This window comes from Mya arenaria, chromosome 12 (assembly GCF_026914265.1).
Source record: "Mya arenaria isolate MELC-2E11 chromosome 12, ASM2691426v1".
In the NCBI taxonomy this organism is placed as follows: Eukaryota; Metazoa; Mollusca; class Bivalvia; order Myida; family Myidae; genus Mya; species Mya arenaria.
Genome location: NC_069133.1, coordinates 32,028,070 through 32,054,504, shown reverse-complemented (window position 1 = coordinate 32,054,504; position 26,435 = coordinate 32,028,070). Strand labels below are relative to the sequence as shown.

Genomic DNA, 26,435 nt, shown 5'->3' with positions numbered 1-26,435 from the left:
ATTTTCACAGAAAGATTCATAATGGACATTTGTGAAGATGAAAGAATGATAATGACCTTGACCTTTGATATTGTGACCCCAAAAACAATAGGGGTCATTTACTCAATATGGGTGATCATCCTATCAGGTTTGGCAGCTGAAGGTTGAACAATAATTAAGTTATTGAGCGGAAACCGTTTTCAGTTTTAAGGTCTATGTAACCTTGAACTTGTTATTTGACATTTGACCTCTAAGTGTGACCTTGACCTTTGCCACAGAGACATAATTTTTTCGCGCGACACACCGCCTTGCCATGGAGAACATTTATGCCAAATTATATTAAAATCCCTCCATCCATATAGAAGTTATGCTCCGGACACGGATTTTGCGCCGACTCCAAGTGTGACCTTGACCTTTGACGAGCGGATCTGGGTGGTGTGCGCGACACGTCTTCTAATTAAGGTTAAAATATATCTCAAGTTAATGTTAAATTCCTTCAAAAAATGAGCGAGATATTTCGTCACGCAATCTGATTGGCACATACGAAATAAACAAGTCTCCGTGACGTCATATGGGCTGGCCACCGCTCTTCCGAATAACGGACGCGATCGTCGTGTTAATAAGATGCAATCGATTTTCTTAGAAGATAATCCAATAAATCGACTATTATTCTTTTGATATAAGTAGAAATAATATAAATGATAATATAAATATAAGAAATGAACGCCTTCTCGCTATAGTTCAACGGGTATATGAATACAACAAGTAGCGTGCATAGTTAACGTAAACCCCTTCGGGGTTTACGAACTATGCACGAGACTTGTTGTATTCATATAATCGTGAACCGACGCGAGAAGGCGTTCATTTCTTAAATATAGCTGCACTGAACTGCTCAGGGGTAGGGAGGAGGGCAACAGTAAGTGGTAGGTTGTTCCAATGGTACACAGTCCTGGGGAAGAAAGAACATTTATGATAATAAGAGGTTGCTGTAATTAACCTGTAACTCAGATCTTTTGCATGAATTGCTTATCCTTTTTGTGCTAAATGATTTCTAAAACCACTTTTCGAATGGTCATGAAAAGAAAAAAGGGATAATATTTTTAAGTCATTCATCATTGCTAGTTCCATTAATCTGTGTGGGACGTTTAATCACTATACAACTTTGATGACTACGAAAATGATTCAAATCACTAACAAACACTTGTCACTTACAGTGCACTTACAGTGATTCTGCTTGTATAATTAATAATTATTTAATTTCAATCGCAGAGAGGTTTATATAGTTGACTCCTAATCCAGTTGCACAGATTCGATTCTTAGGCGAGGAAGCTATCGAAGTATGTTACATCAGATCAGGATTAGACGAGTTCTGGTAAGAAGTCCAACGATACTAGATTGAAATCCAGCCACCCTCGCCCCCTGAAAACTAGCTAGTTCTGTGATTATAAATATTTTTGATTGTTGATATTCAAACAGGCCGTAAATTACAACAAGTAGTTGCGTATTTTGTTGATGGAACGTTCCTATGCAGTCCATCGCCTATGTTTTAAATGATAAACTGAGCAGCGCACAGTTTGTATGCCTGTCACCCATACACGACCCTGGTAGGCGTCGAACTCACAACGGTGAGGGGCAAGTGATTCTCGGTCGGAGACTTTAACCATTTTTTCTTTCCACACAAATAGGCATCGGTAGTGGTAATCCCTGAAGCTTGGATCAATTCCATCTAACTGCGGTCAAAAAAAAACGTGCAGTATGGACGCATGCACGGACGGGTGCCATCTCTCCTCCGATGTCTATGGATGAAGATAATTATGTTGTGCAAGTGTACCTTAGATAGGTTAGGTCAAGGTTTGGATTGGGGGGGGGGTCCTTATTCTATAGGGGGTCACATTTCTACGTGAGGGGTCATTTTTCTACGTGTGAGGAGTCATAATATAATGACCCCCCAGTCATAATATAATGACCCCCCGGTCAATATTTTATATAAAATAATGACCGGGGGTCATTATTTTATATAAAATAATGACCGGGGGGTCATTATTCTATGGGGGGTCACTTTACAACGTTACACCGGCATGGGAAAACCCAGTTAATTGAATTCCGGGCTAAATATATATTGAATTTTTGTTTTTGTGAGCACATTTTATTCTTGAATAAATAGAACAGGGATAAAAAAATACTATATATTCAGAGGGAATTATCTGGAGTTCATTCTTTCGAATGACATTTTCAAAACAAACAATTAAGCTCAATGTATTTTTTTCAAAACTCGCCCTTTTGCTCTCGCCAAGGGAGATTACTGCGTTGGAGGTTTAGAAACATTAATGATATTGTAGTAGTCTGTGTAACCTTCATCTATGGGGGGGAATGGTATCAATCGGAACACCTCGGCCAGTATCTATCTCGAAGCCATTCGGAGCTCCTCTGCCATTTTTTTCAAAAACAACATTCGGAGCTCCTCGGCCATTTTTTTTTCAAAAACAACCTCGACAACCTACTAAAAAGAGGTACGTTTACGTCCGCTGCAAGTAGATCGCGTAGTGATTTTATTTAGCAGTTAAACTTTATGACTTTACTCTTGGAAATCTTAATTATGTTTGCAATAATATACTTCAATGGCAATCAGTTTAAACTCAATCATTAAAATCAATTAACACAATTCTAAAACACTACATTTCTATAATGATTTAATTAAAAAAAATAAGAACTACTTTAACCGATAAACCGGCATACATCCGAGGTTGTTTTCGATAAAAATGGCCGAGGAGTTCCGAATGTCTCGAAGCTTGTCGGAGGTGGCCGAGTTGTTATTTGTGATTTATCCTCTGCTCTAGATGTACATGTATTCCGTGAAATTTAAACTAGTTTTGAACAATCAGCGTATCTCAGTCTGGTAGAAAATACAAAATATAGAAATGTTTTGGCTAAATTACGTCTTTCTTCGCATAAATTAAATATAGAGATAGGTCGACATAATTAAATTCATAGACATGAAAGAAAATGTACATTGTGTTTTTTTTAAATGATATTGAGGACGAATTCCATTTTGTTCTTAAATGCCCTGTGTATGCAGACCTTAGACGCCAGTATATTCCTAAGTACTTTTATACTTATATTAGTTTGATGAAATATATTTTATTGATGCAAAGTAGTAATAAAATACTCATTAGAAAATTAGCAATGTACTGTGATAAGGCGTTCAAACTTCGTGATTCGCTGATATAATGTATGTGTCATGGATGTTTTTTATCTTAATTTTGATAGGGTAAAAACTCATATTGGGTTGTTGTATTTTCCCTATGTTCTGTTATTTCGGTACATGTTTGCATCATGTTCCTGGTCCTTACGATGTAATCAAATATACTTTCATTACCCATTATACGCAGTCATATGCGGCTATACACATAACCAATACGTGATTACTGTTTGATCAATCTTAAATAATGTCCGACTGTATGTAATATTCAATTACAAAAAATATATAATATTAATTCATTCTCACTTGTATATCCCAGAAACAATCAAATCAAATGAATTTAGCGTATAATATGCTATGTGTTAAATTTGTTGCATGCCATATATATATATATAACTTATCTGCTAACATTAAAATGTTCTTTTTCAGAAGGCTGCAAGAAATAAAAACAGATCTGATATAAAATCAAAACACAATAAACGTAGACCAAAAAACCCTCAAGTCATGCCACTGAGACTTTTGTGGAATCGTCGGCTACAGGAAGGATACATTTCCTTCTTTGGCTATTTTGGCCGTAGTTTTCAAACCCCTTCTTTGTTTATGTCGTCCGCACTATTCAACGCTTTCTATATCGTCCGCTGTAAAGACCGCATTTTAGTACAGTCCGGATACATTACAAGTTTATCAATTGTGTATTTTATATAGTTTAATGTAACCGTATCATCTAAATTTCACTACTGAAACTTTTTTCAGACACAAACAAACTACACGTGTGTGTGCTTTTTCTGTTAAAACAAATTGCCGTTTTATCATAATTAAAACAAACATCGACATGGGGAAAGAAAAGAAAGAAAAGAGGAAGTCAGAAAACCTTGATGACACACAGAACAGCCAAGATTCAAAAGAGTCATGGGAGCAAAAACTTCAAAATATGAATGCAATATCGAAGCCGTTGGCGTCGCGAAAACTGACGAAGAAGATTTGTAAAACTATAAAGAAAGGTCTGTAGGATTTTCTTAGGATTATCTTATAATATAATAAAAGAATTGCTGCTAAATATATACTAATCGTGTTTTATTACATCTTCGTTCTTTTATAATTGCAACTTTGTTCTTTTATAATTTTCATTTTAGGTTTGCGCATTATTAGTCTGTTTGTGAAAAAACAGAAGGGTGCTGGAGAAAAATATTGAAATTGTATTAAGAGATGTATTTGATGTTCGTAATAGATAAAATAGTATTATATTCATATTTTACCATGTAATGCACTAGTCGTAGTAAACACAGCCTTCCCAGGTCTGGGCGGATAGCGGGGGAAATATGCCGTGATTTTACCTTCCAGGTAGCCCCTCAGTGCCGAGTGAATGCACTGGTTTTCTTTACGGGCTGATAATAGTGAGGTATGAGCCTTATCTAGGATGTCCCTTGGGGTGTAAGGCAAAATCCGCACAAGCCAAGAATGACAGATCCCAATGCTAAGGATATTGAGCGGAAAGATAACGGGCACCTGATAGATGATTCCAAAATGGCCATGCTTTTTTGACAGATGTTGTTCTGAATTTGACTAATTAATTGTGTTTCATTTAACCCTTGAGTGTAATAAGAGAAAGGTATTGGCTAAAATAAATTAATGAGTAACTTTTGTGTTTTTATTTAACAGTGAAGTGTTAACTATTGTGGAGTTACAATTGAAAAATATATTTTACATTGGTATTGATCAGTTGACTTGTGGCGTTTACGGAACAAAATGAATATCCAAATGTTAAAAAAAGTTCCATTAACATGCATTATTGTGGCTAGGGGGGAGGGCGTGGTTACAATTGACCGGTGCATTATCGCAAAAAAGTATTTTGCATAATACAAGCATTAAATGCATTAACAAACAGGCTTTATACTTTCCAGGTAAACAAAGCTTCTTATGACACAGGCAACAATTAGCCACAATAATGGGATTTTTTTAACATTTGGACATTCATTTTCTTCCCTAAACGCCACAAGTCGACTGATTCATACCAATATAAAATATATTCTTCAAATGTAACTCCACAATATTTAAACATGTATTGTTAAATAAAAGACTCAAGTTTTTTTAGCGAATTCCTTTCTCTTAATACACATAAGAGTTTTATGAAACTCATTCAGATTGATCTGTCAACAATGCATCACCATTTTTGAACTATGTAGCAGGTGCCCGTTATCTTTCTGCTCAATATACTTATCACTGGGTTCTGTCATTCTTGGCTTGGAAAAACAACAAGTGGGACATGGACGTGTAGAGTCCCAAAAACCAAAATCGTCAAAGACATGAGGGGGCTGTTTATATGGACTAAGGCAACAATATTGCATATCAAGATTCTGTAAACTATGGTTCTAATCATTACAATCACACTCCTTGTTCTTCAGTATTTAGAATTGTATTTGATAATTTTTATAGTTAATTTGAAGTTGTATTAAAGTTTGGATAATTTAAAACTAGAATAAAAATGGGCAGGACCTGCGGTGCTTGATATCTCTTCACCGCATTCAAAAAAGAATCGGTGAGTTACATGACACACAAATCTGCCAATACCAAAAGTAATAAAAAGTTACATGGCATCTATTTTTATGGACAAGAAAAGATGTATAACAGCTGGAAAGAGGAATAATTTATATGGGCAAGAATTGATGTATAGCAGCTAGAAAGCAGAAAAAGAATTATTAAGAACTTTACTTTCAAAATGCATTCCCAAATTGAAACTTATCTCCACAATTATGATCATTATTGCTCTTTTTACAACACATAAATTGTGTGTTCTTCATTTCAGCAAATGGTTTTAAACATACAGTGAAGGGTATTCGGGAGGTGCAAAAAACAGTCAGGAAAGGTGGAAAAGGGTATAACTAATTTATTTTTATGTCCCTGAAGGGCGGTAATTAGTAATGGCATATATCTCAGTGTTCCTCTGGTTTATTTGTTGCCAATTTTTAACTGGGGGTCATCAGGCCCGTGTGCCGGTTCATAGTTGGCAAAGCCCCCCTTACACTCCTGTGGTTTAAGCATTTTAAGACCCTTTGATTGCATTTCAGACGTACCATTTGGAGATATAATAAACATAAAAGTCAGGGTAATTTCTCATCAGTACGGATGTTTTCTGCAGCAGTGATCTCCCATGTCAAGCAATATTATACTGCTTGAAAATTATGATTTTGATGAAAATCATATTTCAGAACCTTTTTGATGTAGGAAGATATTGAAGTTCTGATGTTGTTGTTGTTTTTAGCTCTACTGGCCAAAGGCCAGAAGAGCTTATGCGATGGTAATGTGAACGTAGTATGTGCGTCCGTGCGGTCGTGCGTTCGTGCGTCTGTAAACAATTGGTTGTGAACACGATACAGTCTTCAGTTTTGATTGTATCTCGATGAAACTTGTACAGTATCTAGATATCCATTAGAGCTCGGTTCCTTTCGAAAAGCAGCCAGATCCGCCCATAAATGCCTAGATTATGGGCCATGAAAGTTTTAAAGAAATGCTTTCTATTTTTAGCCAGGTCTGCATGAGCGAATTCTATTTTTAGCCAAGTTTACATGTACATGTAAATTCAAGTCTAGAGTTAAGGGAGACAATTTGCAAGTCTAGGATTTTGAGAGACAATTTGCTTTTTGCTTCTGCAGTTGATTTTGTGAATTACCGTATTTTCTCGACTATAAGACGGGGAAATTGGGTCCCGATTTTTACCCCAAAAGTAGGGGACCCGTCTTATAAGCGAGTCGATAAAATATTAAAAAAAGATTCAAGTCAAAATCAGTAAATTTTTACATAGTGTATTCTTCTATCCAGTATATCGTCTGCTGATACAAGTATGGGGCAATTAAGTAAACAACAACACGAAATCTCTTCACCGCAGGTGCTCTGACGTCACACAGTGTACCGTTATATCTGCATTTTTCTCATGGCGCGTGTCAGTATAATTAGTTTGACAGATATATCAAATCAATAAATTGGAATCTTAATATGATGTAGGTACCTAACTGTCAATTTGATTAAGCAAACAAATGACAATGCGAATATGAATCCTTTATGTTCGTCGCCAATCAAGGGACAATATTGCCTAAAGCATTATTGCTAAACAAACACCTATTCATGCCTAGGCTTTTCGCGGTTATGTTATTGAAGCCATTTATTTTGCCATAGAACTTCATTGGTGTCTTCAATAAAAAAATAAACTAAAACAAACATATGTTGTTATTGATTAATTATTAAAATTCCGATTAGTAACGACCTGCAAACTTAAACGCGTAACCATGTACTCATTTTTAACCTACCTTCAAATAGAGAGCTCACACGCCATTTTCTTTGAGTAAACTTTGAGTAAAACAAAAACAGTTACCGCATAAGTCGATAATTGTCCGTTGAGCTTGAACATTTTTACACATTAGGAAGAATTTTAGCATTTTAGATTTGCTTAAAAATTGACCCCGTCTTATAAGCGAGTCGAAACAAAAAGCACCAGATTTCATGGGCAAAGTTAGGGGGCCGTCTTATAAGCGAATCGCCTTATAGTCGAGAAAATACGGTACTCTGCCTTGTTCTTGTTGAAAGCCCAAAGGCCATTTTTTAGCTTTAAGTTCTGTAGTTTGCGCATTCATCTTAACAAAATTGGTTGTGAATGTTTAAGTTATGCACCTGGTGTCATTACTGGCCACACCCAGGGTTCACAGGTTTGGTAAACATAAATCTGGAAAGGTTTGAAAATCTTTTTGTGTGTTCGTGCATCCATCTCAGCACAATTGATTGTGAATGTTTGTTCAAATGTTTGATCAATGTTGTCCTAGGATGCCCTTGACTTTGACCTTTTGACCAACTTTTTTAACTTTTAAAACTACAGAAATTTTTACTATGAGTACAGTTTTGAAAGCATTTTTTTTTTTGTCAGATGACTTTTACTTGGCACATATTAAAATAGTTCATGCAACTAATCTGCTTACAATACTTTCTGGGCTCAGATGTTGAACGTGCTACGTTTTCAGGTAACCCAAACACAAAACATAAACTATATGTCTGTTGCCTTTTACCCATACATACATGCTGTAGATTGATATGACCACAAAAGCCATGCCAGTCGAGCATAGGCCCTTTTGGGCCTCTTGTTTATTCAAATAAACTCTGTTTATGTAGTTACTGAAAAGTATGTTAGTAAAATCCTGTTTCTTACACCACAAGACGCATGTGATGACAGGACCTCCCCCATTCAACCTTACAACAACACTCTCAATCCCTTGTAACGCAGGTTAATAGGACCTCCCCCACCACCAAACTTGCATCTCTAACTGAATAATATATGATAATGTATAGTTTTCATATCATTCCTTGTCTTTACCATTTCCATACACTGTTTGGCTACAGAAATCTGGCTTGGGCTACACAAATCTCAAATAAATAACATTACAAGTGTATTATGGAATGTGTCTATTTATTGAAGCTTACACGAGTTAGATTCTCTTTACGTGTTGTTACGAGTTAGTCCTTGAATAAATTGTAAACTAATCGTAGGAAATGTAAACAAATATTGTCACAAGCAGGGCTTTTTCTAAAGCTCCAATGGTCACACTATCTGACACATTCCCAAAGCCAAACATGCAATTATTTTTTTCCAATTGGACAAAAAATCCCCAAATCCTCTTCACTGATCCTTAAGAGGGTCTGGGAGTTGTTGCAAGTTATTTACGAATACCAGCAATTTATTTACGGATTTTAGCAAGTTATTTATGGATGCTTGAAATTTACTTTGAATATAGTTGTTGCCATAAAAATAGCCCAACTGTCACCACTTTGATTTTGTTACAAATGGCAACAATAGCCTAAGCCGGAACCCTGTATCAATCCACACAACTTCTGATTGATAAGTAGCAAACACTATGACTTTGACGCTATGGACCCTATTGATTTTAATGTTGTGGGTGAAAGGTTAAGGTCAATAACTGATGAACACTTGGTCTTTAGAACATCATACTTGGTAGGCAGTTCGAAGAGTACCAGCATATGACCCCTCCCAGGCTTTCAATTAGATAAACATGATCAAGCCATTAACCTTCATCACTCACTTAAAAGTTACCCAGTACTAGATTTTTTTTTTCATCCTCTATAACATAAAATATAATTTTGTTCACACCTTTTTCTTTTCTAGGTTTTTAATAAAGAAATGAATCCTGGCAAATATATCTCTAACATATTGTTAAATGTCCACATACATGCCCAACAGTCTCATTTATAAGTGCAGCAGACACAAAAATGAAATTGTCACCAAGACTATCTCACAGTGACTTAATCATCTTCCTGTTCATGTACTTTGCTCTTTGTTAACCATTAATGTTTTCTAACTGCATGGGTCAGGTCGACATGGTAATATGTAAGATACTAAAGGTAATCTGTCCATGTCGGCACAACTGCATTGTATTTCTGGCTGTCTGTCCAACAAAGCCTCAATTGGGTATTTGTCACATTCCTGTAACCATGCTTGTTTTACCAAAATTCATGGAGATCCCAGAAATTGATCACTGTATTAAATGACCAATAATATTTAGCTGTTTCAAATCCTTAGATTATATTTAATGCATCTTTGATTTATTTCTTTAACAAATACCTTGAAAAAGAATGACTGTTTTTTTTTTTATTAAATCTTTTTTAGGTTTAATTATTGTCATTCTAGGTTTGTTGTCATGCAAAAACTTTGGCCAAAGCTCAAAGACCTTGAAAGATAAAATATGATTTATATGCAATTTACTACACATCATAATATTCATGTTTCTCTGCTTGCAGTAGTAATGATGAATTTAATGGTGTTTTAATTACAGACTGGTGATATTTGCGGGAGACATAAGTCCCATTGATGTGTACTCACACATGCCCGTGGCCTGTGAAGACGCTGGACTGCCCTACTGCTACGTTCCCTCCAGAGAGGTAATTCCTCCTTTCACAATCTGAATACTGTAGATTTCTTAACAAAGCTTCTTATGGGGCAATTGCAAGCATGATGTTATACTTCTGATATAATCAATATCTTTATGACACTTAGTGTAGATTCTTAAAACTTGGAATGAACATATGTCATGGTCAGTAGAAGAACCCTATTGATACTGGGGTCAAAGGTCATTTTAACTTTTATTAGAGAAATTATGGGAGATCCAAACAGGTGACCACTTTTTCAGAATTTTAGTTATTTCCAAAGCTATTTCGCCATATATGCATCATCATATGCTGGTGAAATATTGCAATACATTTTTGCCAATAATAGCCATCCATTATTGTTTCACAAACAACAGTGTGCAAGTTATATTCATACCTTTTTCGAATGCCCTTGATATAAAAAATTAGAACTTGTATAATGGTTGGAGGAATCTTTTACCATTCAATACTAAAATCTTAGTAAATAGCAAGGATAATTTTGAAACAATTGATAGCATGGCAGACACGAAGGGACCATGTTGCCTGGGCTGTTCCTCTCTCTTACTTACACATTTTTAGCTCGACTATTCGAAGAATAAGGAGAGCTATACTACTCACCCTGGCGTCGGCGGTGGGGTTGGCGTCACAACTCGGTTAAGGTTTTGCATGTAAGCACCTTAAAGTCATTATCTCAGTAAATACATCAGTTATTGCATTGAAACTTTGGATATGTATTCCCAACTATCTTAAATACTAAATTAATGAATTAATTAAAACAATTTTTTTTAATATAATGCAAATAATAGGCCTTTATTATTCGACTTAGAAATTCTGGTTAAGGTTTTGCGTGTAAGCACACATAGGTTAATATCTCAGCAACTACTTGAGGTATTGCATTGAGACTTTATACAATGGTAGTCAACCATCCAACCTACTTAATTAACTAAGTTAGATAACTCTAGTTTGCATTTAATGCAAAATAATTGCCCTTTATTATTCGACTTAGAAATTCTGGTTAAGGTTTTGCATGTAACCACATTTAAGTCAATATCTCAGCAAATATATCATGTATTGCATTGAAACATTATATATGTATTCCCAGATTACAATTTTTTGAATATAATGAAAATTATGGGCCTTTATTATTTGACTTAGAAATTCTGGTTAAGGTTTTGCATGTAAGCACACATAGGTTAATATCTCAGCTATTACTTGATGGATTGCATTGAGACTTTATACAATGGTACTCAACCTTCTACTTGAATAACCAAGTAAGATAACTCCAGTTTGCATTAAATTAAAATAATGGCCCCTATTTCATTCGACATAGAAATTCTGGTTAAGGTTTTGCATGTAACCACTTTTAAGTCAATACCTCAGTGAATACATCATGTATTGCATTGAAACTTTACACACAGGCTCCCATCTATTTAATCTTCTTATTTAATCAAGTAAGATAACTCTATCTTTTATTATATATAATTTTTGCCCCTTTATTATGCGACTTAGAAATTCTGGTTAAGGTCTTGCATGTTAGCACACATAGGATAATATCTCAGCAACTATTTGATGTATTGCATTGAGACTTTATACAATGGTATTCAACCACCCAACTTAATATAATAATAACCAAGTTAGATAAATGTATTTTGCAAATAATGGCCCTTTATTATTAGACTTAGAAATTCTCATTAATAGTTTGCATGGAACCACATTTATGTTTATATCTCAGCACACCATGTATTGCATTGAAATCTAATCTGACAGTGATCCGTGCATGTTTCGCCAAAACTTTTCAATCCTTACATTGAAAAGCGGCGGAATAGTCGATTGCGCTGTCTCTGTGACAGGTCTTGTTCTACTTATGGGCATCATTTTTTGGAAGAAGTTTGGACACCAGGCAGATTGCCATTATCAGTCTAGAGTTATGGCCCTTGAATTGTCAAAATAATGGACATTCTCTACAGGTGACATCAGATTCACAGTAGTCTAGTTATTGTAAAACAGGTTTGACTTAGGCCAATCAAACTTCAGTGGTTGGTTGCCACTTCATTTTTTCCATTAGATTACTTCTATTGTTTTTGAGATCAGTATTTCAAACAGCAAGGTCTTGGTCAACATGGATATAGTCAAAATGAATATGAAATCTTTGTCCGCACAACAACTCCTGTAAGAACTGTTTTACCTAGGACCATCTCCAATTTATTCAGTCAGAGGAGACAACAAAGGTCTTTTTCAAAAGTCTTGGCCCAGTCAATAATTTGAGAACAGTTTGACCTTGGACCATAAAACTTCAGTCGTGTGTTGCATGTCAAAATAATTGAAGACGGTTGAAACAGCCAATATTAGGAATATGAGGAAGTAATACATACCACAAAAATGACCATGAAACTTCAGTGGCAAGTATGCCTTGACTAGTAACTTTCATTATGACCCTTATTGTTTTTGAAGTTGGTAGGGGCACCCATGGTCACAGTAATAATGTCCACAATTTAATGACCACAAACAGACTAATTCTGCTATGGATAACCTTTCATCGTTAACAACAAATCAATTCATTTAATTGATTATCATTTCAAAACACAAAAGAAATAAGTCTGTCTGCATTGAACTGAAGCTCAAAGAAGAAATCTACAATTTTGCCTTAGTCGGCCACAGGATAAGCCCTGTGTTTGTCGTAATATTTTACAAATTTCGCTCATTAACAATAAGATCAGTTGAGCTCATTTATTTCAGATATTGCTTATACTTTTACAGGACATAGGATCAGCTCTGGGCAAGTCAGGCTGTATCATCGTTATGGTGAAAAGACACGACGACTATGCTGACCTGTATGATGAGGTGTCTTCTGCTATGAAGGAGCTACCTCTTCCACTTTGAAGATATATTGAGGAGAATAATTGGAACTAATATAACTGTCTGCAGAGCTGAAGTTATATATGCATTCTTTAGCATATTGAGTAAATTGACTATTAGAATTAACTTATAGGAATGATTCATAAATAGTAGAATGATGTCAACTATTCCAAAGTTTCAAATGCTAGAGACACATGAATTCTTCGTGAAATGGATTGAAAATGTTTGAAACTGGAATCATCGAAGAAAACACAGAAAAGCCATTTGTGGTGGTGTTCATTTTGACATCTTATAAACAGATAGTAGTGGTACAATTTATAATGCTTGAAATGTTTCACGTAATCTGTTTTTAACAATAAGTCAGTTTCAAGAGATGTCCTATATTATCATTATAAAAAAAATCCATTTTGCTTTGCAGATGTTTAACTCTGCTATAACTAGACTTTCTGATCACTAACCAATGACATAAATATACATTCATGTGTTTTGTATGTATGATACAGAGTATTTTGTTGACATAATTTGTTGTTCCAAGTTTCTCTAGAATTGGATTTGAAATTCACCCTGTTTTTGATTTTGAAAGGCTCAACAGTACGCTTGAATTTGTTTTTATACATTTATTCTAAAAATAAATTATATGTACTGTTTCAGTTTCGTTAAAAAAATATTTGCAAGTTGGTCATTTTGATTAGTTTTTGTTAACTTTGGTATAAGATGGCATATGCTCAATGCCTGGTGATTGTTTTGTTAAGCCTTGGGTAATGACATGGATTCATCTCTGACAGAGATTGTACACCTATGTATACATTGTAACTGATGCAATCAAATAAATGAAAAGATATGATTATTTGAAAAAAAAATTAATCATATCTTTTATTCAACATGTATTCATTTTACTAACCCCAATCATTCCGACAATATGTCTGTCTGTCGGTCCCCACAGTTTCCAATCAATAACTGAAGAACACTGGCCCAGGACCATCAAACAGGATATAAAATATATAAATTGTTTACCTTTTCTTTTAGCAATTCTAATTTACAAACGTTCATATAATGGTAAAGCATAATTGGAGAAAGTGCAGTGTACAAGAACCATAACTCTATTTCAGCTAATCACAGAGTTAAATGTCCTTTTGCGACTTTGTTCTTGTTAGCTTATTAACTTGAAAACTACTGGATGGAGTTAAATTAAAAACTTCATACAACATCAGAACATTAAGAGAGAAAGTGCAGTTAACAGGAACAATAACTCTATTTTAGCTAATTACAGAGTTATTGTCCTTCATTACTTTTTCTTGTCAGGAGCATAACTTGAAAACTGCTAGATTGAATCAAATAAGTTTCATAAAATGGCAAAGCACAATGTAAGGAAGTGCAGTGTAAAAGAACAATAACTTTATTTTAGCCAATTACATTTTTTTTCTTTTTTATATGCCCGAAGGGTCGTATTACGTTATGGCCTCCATCGTCTGTCCGTCTGTCTGTCCGTCCGTTAGCAATTCCGTGTCCGGGCCATAACTTGGTAACTAATAAAGCGATTTTCAAATAACTTTATACAAATCATCACTACATTAAAAGGATGTGTCGCGCGCAATTTCCAGGTCCATACCTCAAAGACGAGAATCACCATGGGGGTGGGTTAGCAAATCCGTGTCCGGGCCACAACTTGGTCACTAATAAAGTCATTTTCAAATAACTTTATACAAAGCATCATTACATTAAAGGATGTGTCGCGCGCAATTTCCAGGTCCATACCTCAAACACTAGGATCACCATGGGGGGGGGGGACGTTAGCAATTCCATGTCCAGGCCATAACTGGGTTACTACTAAAGCAATTTTCAAATAACTTTATACAAATCATCTCTACATTAAAAGGATTTGTCAAGCATGCTTTTCAGGTCCGTACCTCAAAGGCTAATTTCACTGGGGGGCGTTAGCAATTCCGTTTCAATATTGGAAGTTTAAGCCTTTGTTGTTAACACTTCACACCTAGTAAGCAGTATACTAGCATAACCTAAATGTTTATTAAAGACCTCAAGCCGAATCTTCTTCGGGCGTGTAATGCTCCGTTTCGCGGTGCTCTTGTTCAAACTTGTACAGACAACAACTTGAAATTTCTTTATGGAATTTATTGAAACTTCAAACAATGGAAGAGCATGAGAGAAAGTGCAATCAAAATAACATAACTATTCTAGCTGATTGCAGAGTTATTGCCCTTTGTTCTCTTGCAGAGCAAAACTGGATGGGAATTTTTCAGCAAAATGAGCGAAAGTGCAGTGAACATGAACCATTCCTCTATCCACAGCATTGTCATTTTAGGTGGGATTTATAAATATTTCACTGCCATTTCCTATCAGTGTAGCATTCAGGGTTATTAATGCTACGTTTACACTATGTTCCCAGTGGCCATGGCAGCCCCGTTTCAGACCACCGTGGAGAAAACAGGATAAACTTGAGACAGTGCGGGGGAACGAGATATGCAAACTTGACCGACCGTTATTGCCGTGCATGCCAGTCCAGAATTTTAAACTGTCAAAAAAATTGCCACAGCAGCCACGGTGTGGATGAGAAACGTAGTAGTTCGTAGTAAAACGGGGTAAACGCAATGACACGTGACAGTACGTAATAGGCCGTTACACAACTTATAAATCGTCTGTATGGGGGGCGGGAATCATATGTTATCCCCGGCATCTGAAGTTCCTTTCCAGTTTTGTCACGTTGTGCTTCGTTTTGTCACGGTTTTCATGGCAAGATATGGTGGACGATAGCCGTTTTGTTACGTTTCATTTGCGGTGAAAACACAAAATCTTCTTCATCTTGGGAATTCATGTTTACTTGTCTAAGTATTCTGATACAGTGATTGCTGTTGCTTGGACAATTGAAAATGTTCATGTTAAAAAGGAAATTTAGAAAACAACAATTATTACAGATGAATGACATTTTCCATGATAAAGTTGCAGCTGAAATATAACCATATGTTAAGGTAAGGTCACATCACATTCCTACACATCTTCCCATTGAGCTCTACATAATTATGTGAGGAATTTGATTGAAATCTTCTGGTTTAAAAAAAATAAGGGCTCACAGGCACAACTCATTTTGAAATCCATACTGTATAACAATAATCTGTGACCTTTGAAAGAATGAAGGAACAATGGAACCTTTCTGGGTATAGAATTATAAAAACCACTAAAACTGTTCAATCATAACTAAACTGCACATGTGTTAGAAGAAAGAAGCTTCCTGAAATGTGTGATGGCAAAATTTATTTGTTTCTGAAATGTAAACAAATATTTAACAGCACTCAAACTATGGAATACAAATAACATAAGACAACAAGCACATTTACATAATAAAAATACATTTTAACTGATTGAATGTTTTATATATAAAATTTATATAAATGCTATGCAGGGGGTGACATACTGTTTTTAGCAAGGATGTTTGTCCATCCCTCTGTCTGGCACACTTTTGTGTCCACTCCATATCTTGTTAGGCCATTTAAAGAGGTTCATGGAACTTTGGTCAACTGGTCACCACATTGAGATGATGTGCACACTTATCATACGCATCTTCTCAAGGTCAAGGTCAGAGTTCCTGTCCAAATGCTCAAGTCATTGATTGGGTCTCCATTCTGTATCTAATTAACCCCTTTAAGAATTGTCATGAAACTTTGGTCAAATGTTCATCACTTTGAGATAACATGCAGAACTCACATTCCAGGCATGCATGCTCTAGGTTTAGGTCACAATTTAAAATCAAAGGTTCAAGCCATAGATTTTGTGTCCACTCTGTATCTTAAACAGCTTCATGAATTTTGGGTCAAATGTTCGCCAAGATGTGCAGAACCTACTGGTACATTACAGGCATGCAAGATATCAAGGTCAAAGGTTCCAGCCATAGATTTTGGGTCTGCTTCGTACCTCCTAAACTCCCTTGAAAATCTTGAATGAAACTTTGGTCAAATATACATCACATAAAAATGACAAGCAGCACCTTCATTCTAGGCATGCTGGCTTAAGGTCACAGTTCCAAGTCAAAGGTTCGAGCCACAGATTTAGTGTCTTCTCTATTTCTCCTAAAACCTCTGGTCAAATATTCACCAGGTTGAGATGTAGTGCAGAAACCACATAACAGGAGTAAAGGCCCAAGGTCATAGCCATGTATTTTATGTCAGCTCCGTATCTCCTAAACCCCTAGCTATAGCTTGAAGGATTTTCAGGATCGAGTCCCACTCACTGGTAATTTGACCAAGTTTGACACATTGCTTTCTGTTTGTAAGATAGCTGTGCATAAGTTTACATGTTGGAGCTGAGAGACCATATGCATTAAGAGATGTGATCATGGGGCAGGCAGTTAAATGCTTTTGAGAGGAAAGGATTGAAGGATTTTCATGAAACATTGGTAAAATGTTCACCTGGTCAACCCAACACCAACAACCTACTGCACATCTCATAACATTAAATGTCGTGGAACAGAATGCGACAAGTATGGGGGTGATGTCTGTTTTTTGTTATTAAGCATAACCTTTTAGTTTCTTTTATAGTATATTTACACAATGAAAAATATATAAATATGCAATTTTATCAAAGCAATTGAATAAATCATTTTATTTTTTAAAGATAATTTGTAAAAAAAATTGTTGGTTAATAACAGACAAAAAAATACAAAATTATCTTTAAAATATGTGATATTTTAGATAAACCATTTGAGGTTGACACTAAACTAAGGTTTCATCGAGTCATTATGTTGGTAATAAATGTCACATGTGCTATTTGAAGAAATTAATCCAAATAAAATGCTTTTACCACATCAGTTTGAACACGAAAGAAATATTTCAGTTGTGCAAGGAGATCTAACCCTCAAGCATGCCGCAGAAGTCCGAACGCACCAACCCTCAAGCATGCTGCAGAAGTCAGAACACACTGACCCTCAAGCATGCTTCAGAGGTCAGAAAGCACCGACCCTCAAGCATGCTACAGAAGTCTGAACGCACCGACCCTCAAGCATGCTTCTTCAGACGTCAGAAAGCACTGACCCTCAACCATGCTTCAGAAGTCAGAAAGCACCGACCCTCAAGCATGCCACAGAAGTCGGAATGCACAGACCTTCGAGCCTGCTGCAGAAGTCAGAACACACCGAGCCTCAAGCATGCTGCGGAAGTCAGAACACAAGGACCCTCAAGCATGCTTCAGAAGTCAGAAAGCACCGACCCTCAAACATGCCACAGAAGATGGAACGCACAGACCCTTGAGCATGCTGCAGAAGTCAGAACGCACCAAGCCTCAAGCATGCTGCAGAAGTCAGAACGCACCAAGCCTCAAGCATGTTGCAGAAGTCAGAACACAAAGACCCTCAAGCATGTTGCAGAAGTCTGAACACACCGACCCTTGAGCATGCTGTAGAAGTCAGAACGCACCGACCCTCAAGCATGCTTCAGACGTCAGAAAGCACTGACCCTCAAGCATGCTTCAGAAGTCAGAAAGCACCGAACCTCAAGCATGCAACAGAAGTCCGAATGCACAGACCCTCGAGCATGCTGCAGAAGTCAAAACGCACTGAGCCTCAAGCATGCTGCAGAAGTCAGAACATAAAGACCCTCAAGCATGCTTCAGATGCCAGAAAGCACTGACCCTCAAGCATGCTTCAGAAGCCAGAAAGCACCGACCCCCAAACATGCCACAGAAGTTGGAACGCACAGACCCTCGAGCATGCTGCAGAAGTCAGAATGCACCAAGCCTCAAGCATGCTGCAGAAGTCAGAACACAAAGACGCTCAAGCATGCTGCAGAAGTCGGAACGCACCGGCCCTCGAGCATGCTGCAGAAGTCAGAACGCACCGAGCCTAAAGCATGCTGCAGAAGTCAGAACACACTGACCCTCCTGCATGCTGCAGACGTCAGAATGCACCGAGCCTCAAGCATGCTGCAGAAGTCAGAACACACTGACCCTCCTGCATGCTGCAGACATCAGAAAGTACCGACCCTCAAGCATGCCACAGAAGTCAGAAAGCACAGACCCTCAAGCATGCCATAGAAGTTAAAACGCACCGACACTCAAGCATGCTGCAGAAGTCAGAATGGACCGACCCACAAGCATGCTGCAAAAGTCAGAAAGCACCGAACCTCAAGCATGCCACAGAAGTCAGAATGCACAGACCCTCGAGCATGCTGCACAAGTCACATAACTTACATAATTACTGCATATTCGTGAGAACCCTTACTTAAATGGACAAACAGACAGTTTTCTCATCATTTATCTCAACATCTTAAATACATGCATGTCAAATGAAAACTGATTATTATATCAGCTTAAAAATTTTATTGCAACTTTTATATTTACATGTACACGCCATCTTTCGCAACTTCTTTATTAACACAATTTCTGTTATTTTTTGTTATAATTTTACTCTTCATTGTAGCATATTATTAACATAACAACAGAGATGTGACAGTAGTGTGTTTGTTAGGTCTTTCCTGTCATAAGGGTTAATCGGTGGCATTAATTGTTACATGTCAACTAAAGCAAGTAAATAAGGCTTGGAACAGACTCTCGTACCTTTCTTGTTTGTACCTTTCTTGTTTGCAAGATTTTTTTTTTTTCAATATTAAAAATCCTAAATTACAAAATTTTCAAAAAAAGTTCTAATGCTCCACAAAATTAAGCATTAGCTGTCATACTTTTAAATATTTAATATCAAAAAAACTTTTATTACAACTATTAAAGGTGACTTAATATTGTTACCAGCAGTTTATACACATAAAACTAAGAAGTTTGATGCATGACTGTATCAAAGGTGAGAGTCACTTTACCACATACTGTATACACAACATACTACAAAGCAATGTTGAAGCATGTCCTTCCCTTTATAATGCCTGCTTACAGGCAGGAAAGATCCAAAAACAAATAATTAAACTATCACACTATAACAGCAATAATTATCACATGGGAAGCAAAAGAAGACATCTTAAATCAGATCTTTGCTTGCACATCTGCTTCACCTTGCTAATCACACTATTCAGATCAAAACCTAAATGTCCAGCAAATGAAATCATCAGTTTTTAGTACCACGTTTAATAGTTATGAATGTAATTTTACAACTTAATGGACAGGACAACATTATTTGGTATCCCCGCAAGCTAAATATCATATCTTAGACAGAACATCTAAATGACGAAGAATGGTTTGCTCGTTTCACTTGCTCCACACTTCTTAATCATCGAGAGCCTAAGAGCAATAAGAAACCTCTAAAGGATGATTTCTGTGTAGCCAATCAGGGAGTTTGTGGTACCATCTGGCATATTCTGGACGCCCAACGGTTGAAGAAGTGATAGTGATATGTGGAACGGTCACAGTGGTCAGATACTCAGCCTTAGTAGTTTGACTTAAGTCATGTGACAATGTCGTTACTGTCACTTGTGTGTAAACGTGAAGAAGCTTGTAGCAAATAATTACACAAGTGGCAGGTACACTGTTGTTTGAAAATTACACAATTTATTGCAACATTTGTAAGATCACACAGTCATAATTTATAACATTAAATATAACACAAGACAACAAATAGCTATCTTGCGTCATGTTTTTACATTCACTTTGAGTAGATTTGATGCAGGTTCACTGTTTGCTTTAGTGAGTGCTGAGTGTTTTTGTCCATTATCGATATCAGAACTCGCTACCCGGTGTTGAGCTATAGCAGAGTCACTCGTTGTCATGTGAACACGATGTTTCATATTGGAATCCCTGAAGTATACAAAATTATGTGATCGTATTGTTTTTTAAATGATGGAACAGCTTCCTTCTATCAGGGGACCATTTTACTTGGAATTAAGGAGTCTTATTTAAAAGTTACTTGATTTCAAGCAAAATATTTCAATTTACAATTGATGTAATACCCAGGAGAATTTCCTGGATTAAAAAATACAGGGGGCGAAATATATCGGATGCAATGAAGATTGTGCATCCCATCCCCAAAACAGCTATGGAAACTTTCACCATTGTGGTTTAAAATGGTGTATTCTAGTCCCAGTTTTATCCTGATATTGGAATAAAAACTTCAGAACCATTTTTAGGAACCCGTTGCAGCACACCCACCCCCCAGATCTGCTGGTGATGCCACATTTTTGAGTCATTGGACATACCTTAATTTTAAACAAGCCTATTCACAAAGTCATCCTGAACACAGTGACCCCCTGTGATTTCCCCATTCCCATTTTGCTCTTACCTCTCCCTGTTAAAGGGCAGAAAGTTGGAGAAGGCATCCTCAGCCACCTTGTCCTCATCTATGATTTCCTGAAAATGTAGATTCTAGAATAATTAATTTTAAATTATAATCATTTTGTTGTCCAAGCCCCTGCGAAAATGATGGCCAATAACCATGGACTACCATGGACTACCATGGTAGTTCATGGTCATATGACCATGGACTACCATGGACTACCATGTTACGTCAAATGGCCGCCCCACGGTATCACACCATGGTAGACCATGGTATTATACCATGGTAGACCATGGTCTACCATGGTTTGATACCATGGTAGCACACCATGGTAGACCATGGTAGCACACCATGGTAGACCATGGTCATAAACCGTGGGGCGGCCATTTGACGTTACATGGTATACCATGATATATCATGAACTACCATGATATATCATGAACTACCATGGTATATGACCATGAACTACCATGGTAGACCATGAACTACCATGGTATATGACCATGAACTACCATGGTAGACCATGAACTACCATGGTATATGACCATGAACTACCATGGTATATGACCATGAACTACCATGGTAGACCATGAACTACCATGGTATATGACCATGAACTACCATGGTAGACCATGAACTACCATGGTCACATACCATGGTAGACCATGGTCACATACCATGGTAGAATATGGTCACATACCATGGTAGACCATGGTCACATAAATAGGATTGACAACAAACTTAACAAAGATCAAAATCAGTGAAATGGAATTGTATTGATTAAAATATGTTTATTGTGTCATCTAGTTTAGCATGCCGAGTACTGTATTCTGTTGATATCCCATTTACATGTATATGAGAAGGAAAAAAAAATGTCTTATTTCTCTGCAATAGCTAACAACTTGTGCCAAACTTTGACTAGAACAAAATTATAGTATATATATATATATATATATTTAGTATGATATAGGCCTCAAACTGTCCATTATGTAAAATATTGGAGCGTCTTCAATATAGTTCTTAAACTGAAACTGTTACATTTCAAGAACTTGAATTGTTCCTGCACACTTAAAGAGTAGTAAAAGTACAGTTTTTGAACAGTTCAAGAACAATTCATGCACATTTCTTAAATAGTAGTAAAAGTACAGTTCTTGAACAGTTCAAGAACAATTCATGCACATTTCTTAAAATGTTCTTATCATTTTCTAGTGGTTCTTGTACACGTTAAGAATAGATCAAGTACGGATCTAGAAATGTTCTTGCATGGATTAAAATCTTGAAATCTACCCAGTACATTCCTGACTAGATGTGATAACAATTGTTAAACGATAACGTTTTAGGAACTAATCTTGAACAATTGTTACATTATAACTTTCTTGTTTAAAATGTCAACCACTATTATGAAAGAAATAGTCAACAAGAAAATTGAAAACACTTTCTTATAAGCTCCAGTTTTAGGTAACCAATTTCAATTCTTCATGAAAAGTAGATTACTTTTCTTAACTGCTTCTGTTTTACCACAATGAACATTTTTTTCATTTATGATTATGTATTAAAGTTACAAGTATTGCTCACATTTTACTGCGCTTATGCTGTATGAACGCAGTAGGGTAAGAAAGCAAATGACCCAAGATGCTCTAACATGCTTTATGAAATTTGCTCACATGCCCTACTGCGCTCTTACAGCATAGACGCAAGTAAAACTGTTATCTCTCCTTAATTATATCATTATATTTTTCAAACATGTACTTTTAACCAATGTGCATAAAAACATGGATAAAAAATTCAAACTAACACAGTTGATAAAGTTATTGTATTTAAGAAACAAAAAGTATGCACCTGTACATTAATGGTTCTTAAAGGTAATTCTGGAGTTTAAATGCATAGTTATTAATGACTTAATTTTTTGCATCAGCGCGCCAAACTCAGTTTTGTATTTACTGATAAAAGTTAGTCATACAGTTGTTATTTTGATTCTAGAACGACAGCGTATTAATTGATTCGCATTTATCATTTTCCATGTATCGAGCTTCTTTAGTCCAGCAAATTACTTATCCATGTCAGTGACGTCAAGCATTTGATGAGAATAACATGAACTATTCATGAATGACAATTTTGACAAATCATGTTCATGAACTTCCACTAAGTTCATGAACTCCTGCTTAGTAAATGAACTTGACAGTTCATGAACATTATTTTTCCAAAATGTCATTCATGAACTAAATTCATGAATAGTTAATGTCATTCGACACAAGGTGATAATTTCATCATTACTACACATCCATTTATAACAGTTTTAATTTCTTATGACGCATATAAACACAATTAGTAAGAAACCATTGAATTGCTCATTTCAGTCCTTGACATTTACATCTAGTCTCTGTACCCAGGTCCCTTTTCCTTATACACTTGATGATGAAACGCATCTGCGAAAAGATTTTTTGCAGTCATTCTTTGCATGATTGTTTTTGTTGAAGTGGTCTTTTCTTAACTCTGGAAGCCTTTCGTTGTCTAAGACTTTGACATCCATCTTCCAACCTGAAAAATATTTCTTTTATTTATTTGTACTGCCAACATTTTCAAATAACTAACGGCCAGTTGGTTATCAAATCAGTGCGAATTAAGATTTCAATGTTGCAGGTATATAAATTAATGATAGCTTATTTAATTCTTTCGAACCAAAGAGCTCAAATTTATTGAGTCTGATTTTTTTTTAAAGATTCTCATTAGTGTTTGTCTGTTACATATAAAATCCACTCCACACATCCAACCATATTGTTTTCAAAACCAGAATGAAAATCTTACCATTTGCTTTAAAAAATAGTCTACTCACTGATGGATTTGACAATTTACGGCTTTGAATGTTTTTCTCCTTCACTGGTTGATTCGTTTGAGGACTGATGATTTATTTGTTAGCTCCTTTGGGTTGGCTAAAATAGACGAAACAACATTTCAGACACTTAACCATAATTTGCTTGCATAGTGGTTATTTAAAAGGTCAAGGGTTGGCAGCGATGCAAAAGTCCATTGAAGGACCAAAATTTAAAAATGTTAAAAAAATCAATTTCTTCTTAGTTTTGAGGTTCAATATTTAACAAGCATGATTCATACCCATTTATCCATTGCAACATGAGAAGCTGTAATTAGGATTTGAGCATATTTTATGATATAAGATTTTATCAGATTTCAAATCAAAAAGCTATATTGTCTTTAAACATAAAAAGTATATTTGTGACTGAGTCGAAGTTATTGAAACTGTCCAATCAACAATGTCTTTGTTTTGATTGCAGCTATATTTAAAAAGATATTAACATATTTGTAACCCGGAAATGATCTCTCATCCACTACTTTTCATTATTAACCTGAAGAACTTTTATTTTTTATTTGACAAGATATAATAACGAACTCACAACATTGTTAAATAGGTAGTCTGGAGCATTTTGACATGAAAACAAAGTGATAATGTCAACAGACTTTTTAGAATAAATGTGAAAGTTTTTTTTATAAAAAATATTAATATTCTATTGTAAAATTTGTTAACTCCCTACTAACATGTCGCCAAAAATATATGTTTCACTCCCCTAAAAGATCGTTCCTCAAAACAATAAAAACTTTTTTAAAGGTTTTAGTTTTTGACCTTCCCCACCCACTTTTGCATCGCTGCCGGCCCATTACAATTGATCCTTTTTCTCGACAAAAATAGCTTACCAACGTTAAGAAACAAATTTAAAAGCTGCTTTAATATATATATAAATTAAGTATTAGCTGAACGCTAGTCAAAAACAAGCATTTAACTGTGTTTCTACACAAACGTATTTCGTATGTTTGTCGCGAAAATGTATTACAACAAAACATATTTGCTCATTACTTCAAAATGTTGCTATGTTATTTTAAACAATAATATTAGCGTAAAAGATCGTTATAAACGTTACTGAATTATACTCCTTACATCGCTTGAACTTACCTTAAATAAACGAAACAAGACATCAGTTTATTTGGCGCATTATTTCGACAAAAATGGCGGGCGTTCGAAACTATCTCCGCCAGTGAAGAGCGTTTCGTCTTAAATGCGTAACCGTTAGAATATAGTTATATAGCTACGTTAGAATATGGCTATAGTATTTTGTAAATATTATATTTAACCGGTTTAACAACTAATTAACCAGTGTTGACCACAGGTGCTCGTCACATTGCCTGGATACAGTAATTTTATATAAAATAAAATATTTTTTTTTATTATTTTTTTTGACAAGATAGTGAATATATGTCATTTTAAAAAATATTCCACATTTTTCATGAAAAAAAGTTACTAATAACTTGACAAAATCTTGACAAAAAATAAATAAAAAAATCTATTAAAAAAAAAATATATAAAAAATATAAATTACTGTATCCAGGCAATGTGACCAGCAATCCATGGCACCTTACATGATACATATGATATATGTGGTGCTTTAATTAAAATAAATTTAATTTTAATGTTCATGTTATTTTGATATGGAATTTTCTTTACGTTTGTTATTTTTTATTTATAATCTTTGGGTTATAACTGGGCCAAATGTGTTACACTAAATGCACCAGCCAGTTGTAACCACAGCTACCTCAACTTCCTGCCTGTTGCTGATGCAACTACTTGTTTTTGTACAAGTTTCCTTTCAAAGACATATATATGCAGAACATTTTAAGAACTTGCCATGTTCATAAGCTGTTCCTATGATGCACCAAATTGTTTAAAAAGAACATTTCAAGAACATATTAAGAACATAAAAGTTCATAAACTATTCTTTAAATGTGCCAACTTGTCTTTATGAACAGTTCAAGAACATTTTAAGTGCAAACACTATTCATGAACTGTTCTTATATTGTACTTAAGACTTTAATATAGAACAGTATTAGAACAACAATAGTCTTTAAAAAATTCAAGAACTGTTCTTAAAAAGTATTCTTGAACTGTTCAAGTACAACTGTTCTTAAAAGTGATCAGTTACTGTTCTAGTACAGTTTTGCATAGTTCTTGAACAGTAATTAAACACAAGAACATCATTTCACAGAGGAATGGAGCATAGATGCTCATTAATGAGCAAATGCTCTATTTCCCACAAATTGTTTTCAAAGGTTTTCAAATTTGGTATTCTTCCTTTCCAATAGATATTCTTCCTTTCCATCAGATGCTTTCGTTGTGGATGAGTCTAAAATTAGCAGAACAGCTGGTAAAGGGTTAATACTGAAACACAACTTCTGTTGTTGACAAGTTGTGTGTTTACT

General features: G+C 35.5%; 2 protein-coding genes and 1 long non-coding RNA gene across 8 annotated transcripts in view; 1 reads left to right on the top strand and 2 right to left on the bottom strand.

The window, feature by feature from the left end:
• The first annotated feature begins 3,918 nt into the window (after positions 1-3,918).
• On the top strand, positions 3,919-13,836 carry LOC128212456 (H/ACA ribonucleoprotein complex subunit 2-like protein). Its single transcript, XM_052917925.1, has 4 exons — positions 3,919-4,179; positions 5,982-6,051; positions 10,009-10,114; positions 12,857-13,836. The coding sequence occupies exons 1-4, from the start codon at positions 4,011-4,013 to the stop codon at positions 12,977-12,979; spliced, it is 468 nt and encodes a 155-aa protein (XP_052773885.1). The 5' UTR covers positions 3,919-4,010; the 3' UTR covers positions 12,980-13,836.
• Positions 13,837-16,200: 2,364 nt separating this feature from the next.
• LOC128211316 (serine/threonine-protein kinase 32B-like) overlaps positions 16,201-26,435 on the bottom strand; it is a 185,865-nt gene continuing 175,630 nt past the window's right edge. For all 5 annotated transcript variants that reach the window (XM_052915974.1, XM_052915975.1, XM_052915977.1 and 2 more), the window contains 2 exons: positions 21,177-21,244; positions 16,201-20,695 (listed from right to left, as the gene is read on the bottom strand). In XM_052915974.1, coding sequence (XP_052771934.1) covers positions 20,530-20,695; positions 21,177-21,244 — 234 coding nt within the window. In that variant the 3' untranslated portion in view covers positions 16,201-20,529. The remainder of the gene's footprint in view (positions 20,696-21,176; positions 21,245-26,435) is intronic.
• LOC128211317 (uncharacterized) lies at positions 23,451-25,369 on the bottom strand. 2 transcript variants are annotated; one of them, XR_008257270.1, is made up of 3 exons: positions 25,135-25,369; positions 24,004-24,100; positions 23,451-23,708 (listed from the first exon to the last, which is right to left on the bottom strand). It is a non-coding gene; the product is annotated as an uncharacterized LOC128211317 (long non-coding RNA). The 2 variants fall into 2 exon arrangements; XR_008257269.1 differs by lacking the exon at positions 25,135-25,369 and having other exon boundaries at positions 24,004-24,337.